This window comes from Myotis brandtii, unplaced genomic scaffold (assembly GCF_000412655.1).
Source record: "Myotis brandtii unplaced genomic scaffold, ASM41265v1 scaffold1112, whole genome shotgun sequence".
NCBI classification, from domain to species: Eukaryota; Metazoa; Chordata; class Mammalia; order Chiroptera; family Vespertilionidae; genus Myotis; species Myotis brandtii.
In genome coordinates, this window is record NW_005353800.1 from 673,077 (window position 1) to 674,352 (window position 1,276).

Here is a 1,276-nt window from a genome sequence, read left to right on the forward strand (position 1 = left end):
CACTGCCTGTGTCCTTCCCACGGCACCCCCTGCGGCTTTCTGAGCCTTTCAGCACCTACAGGGCCGCTGTCTCCCTCACACCCACAGCTCCTTCTCCCACCCGTTCTCTCCCCGCCTCTTCCCCGCCCTCCTGGTGGCCTGTTGCCCTGCAAACACTCGTTCCTTCTGTGGTTCCGTTGGAGGGGACCCAGGTCTCTCCTGAGTGAAGATTCTTGGTGGGTGTGTCTGTGGCCAGGCCCCTGACGTGGAGTGTGACGCCCGTCTCTTGTGCTGCAGGTCACTGAAGCACTCCTTGCCGCCTTGAGGATAGTCGGCCTGATTATACTTGGCATGGCAGTCGGCCTACAAGCTGGCGTGGCAGCAGGCATACCAGTTGGCATGGCAGCAGGTGCAGCAGTGGGCATACCAGTTGGCATGGCAGCAGGCATCATCGGAACGAGTGTGGTCATCCTGGGCATCCACAGGACCCTACAGGACTGAGGCGAGCAGCAGAAGCGGTGAGGTCAAGGAATCGTGCTAGCGGCAGCCAGTTAGTATGGAGACGACTTGCTTGGCTGCCGGGGTTCTTGTTTCAGGGTTAGGAAGGGTTAAGCAATCTGGAGAAGGGCTGTGTGTAACTTAATCCAGAGACGAAGCATAATTTTGAAAGGCATTTGGGGGTGAGAGGAGCCTAGCTAAAGAAACTATGATCTCCTCTCAGGACCCCATGCTTTTTCTTAACACAAATTGTCTGAGGCGAAGTGGAGATATACACTTCAAAGGGTCAGGTTTCCTATACACAATCCATTCATTGTCAGATCAGAATTAGCCTGTGGCTGTTCAGGTGTTTAGCCACTAGGGGGCAGTAATATGTAGGTTAAGATGCCCTGAGCTGTCTGGTAGCAAACAATCAGTTTAATGCATCCTTTTCAGGTTTGGGGCAATGCCCTTCAGCCACTCCAGCTTCAGGCCAGCTGTGATGCTGGAATTGGCTTCGGGCACTTAGGCAGGTGGTGGGGTTTACTTTACTGATTTCACTCTGTTTTACACTCATTTAGGCTAATTTTTAAAAATGTGTTTTTCTTGACTTTTTTTTCTTCTTCTTCTTTTTTTTTTTTTTTTTTCTTCTTTTTAGAAATGGAGGAAGGGGCAGGGAATAGAGGGGGAAAAAATGGGAGAAATTCATCAGTGGCTGCCTCCTGCACGCTTCCTACTGGGGATGAAGCCTCCGGAATTGAACCTGAGACCCCTTGGTTCATGGAACAACACTCAAGCCACAGCGGCCAGGCCATTCAGG

At 51.7% G+C, this 1,276-nt stretch overlaps 1 protein-coding gene across 1 annotated transcript in view; it reads left to right on the top strand.

The window, feature by feature from the left end:
* Positions 1-509, top strand: part of LOC102257959 (HRAS-like suppressor 3) — an 11,173-nt gene extending 10,664 nt beyond the window's left edge. The window contains exon 4 of the mRNA XM_005857490.2: positions 277-509. Coding sequence (XP_005857552.1) covers positions 277-480 — 204 coding nt within the window. The 3' untranslated portion in view covers positions 481-509. The remainder of the gene's footprint in view (positions 1-276) is intronic.
* Positions 510-1,276: the final 767 nt, after the last annotated feature.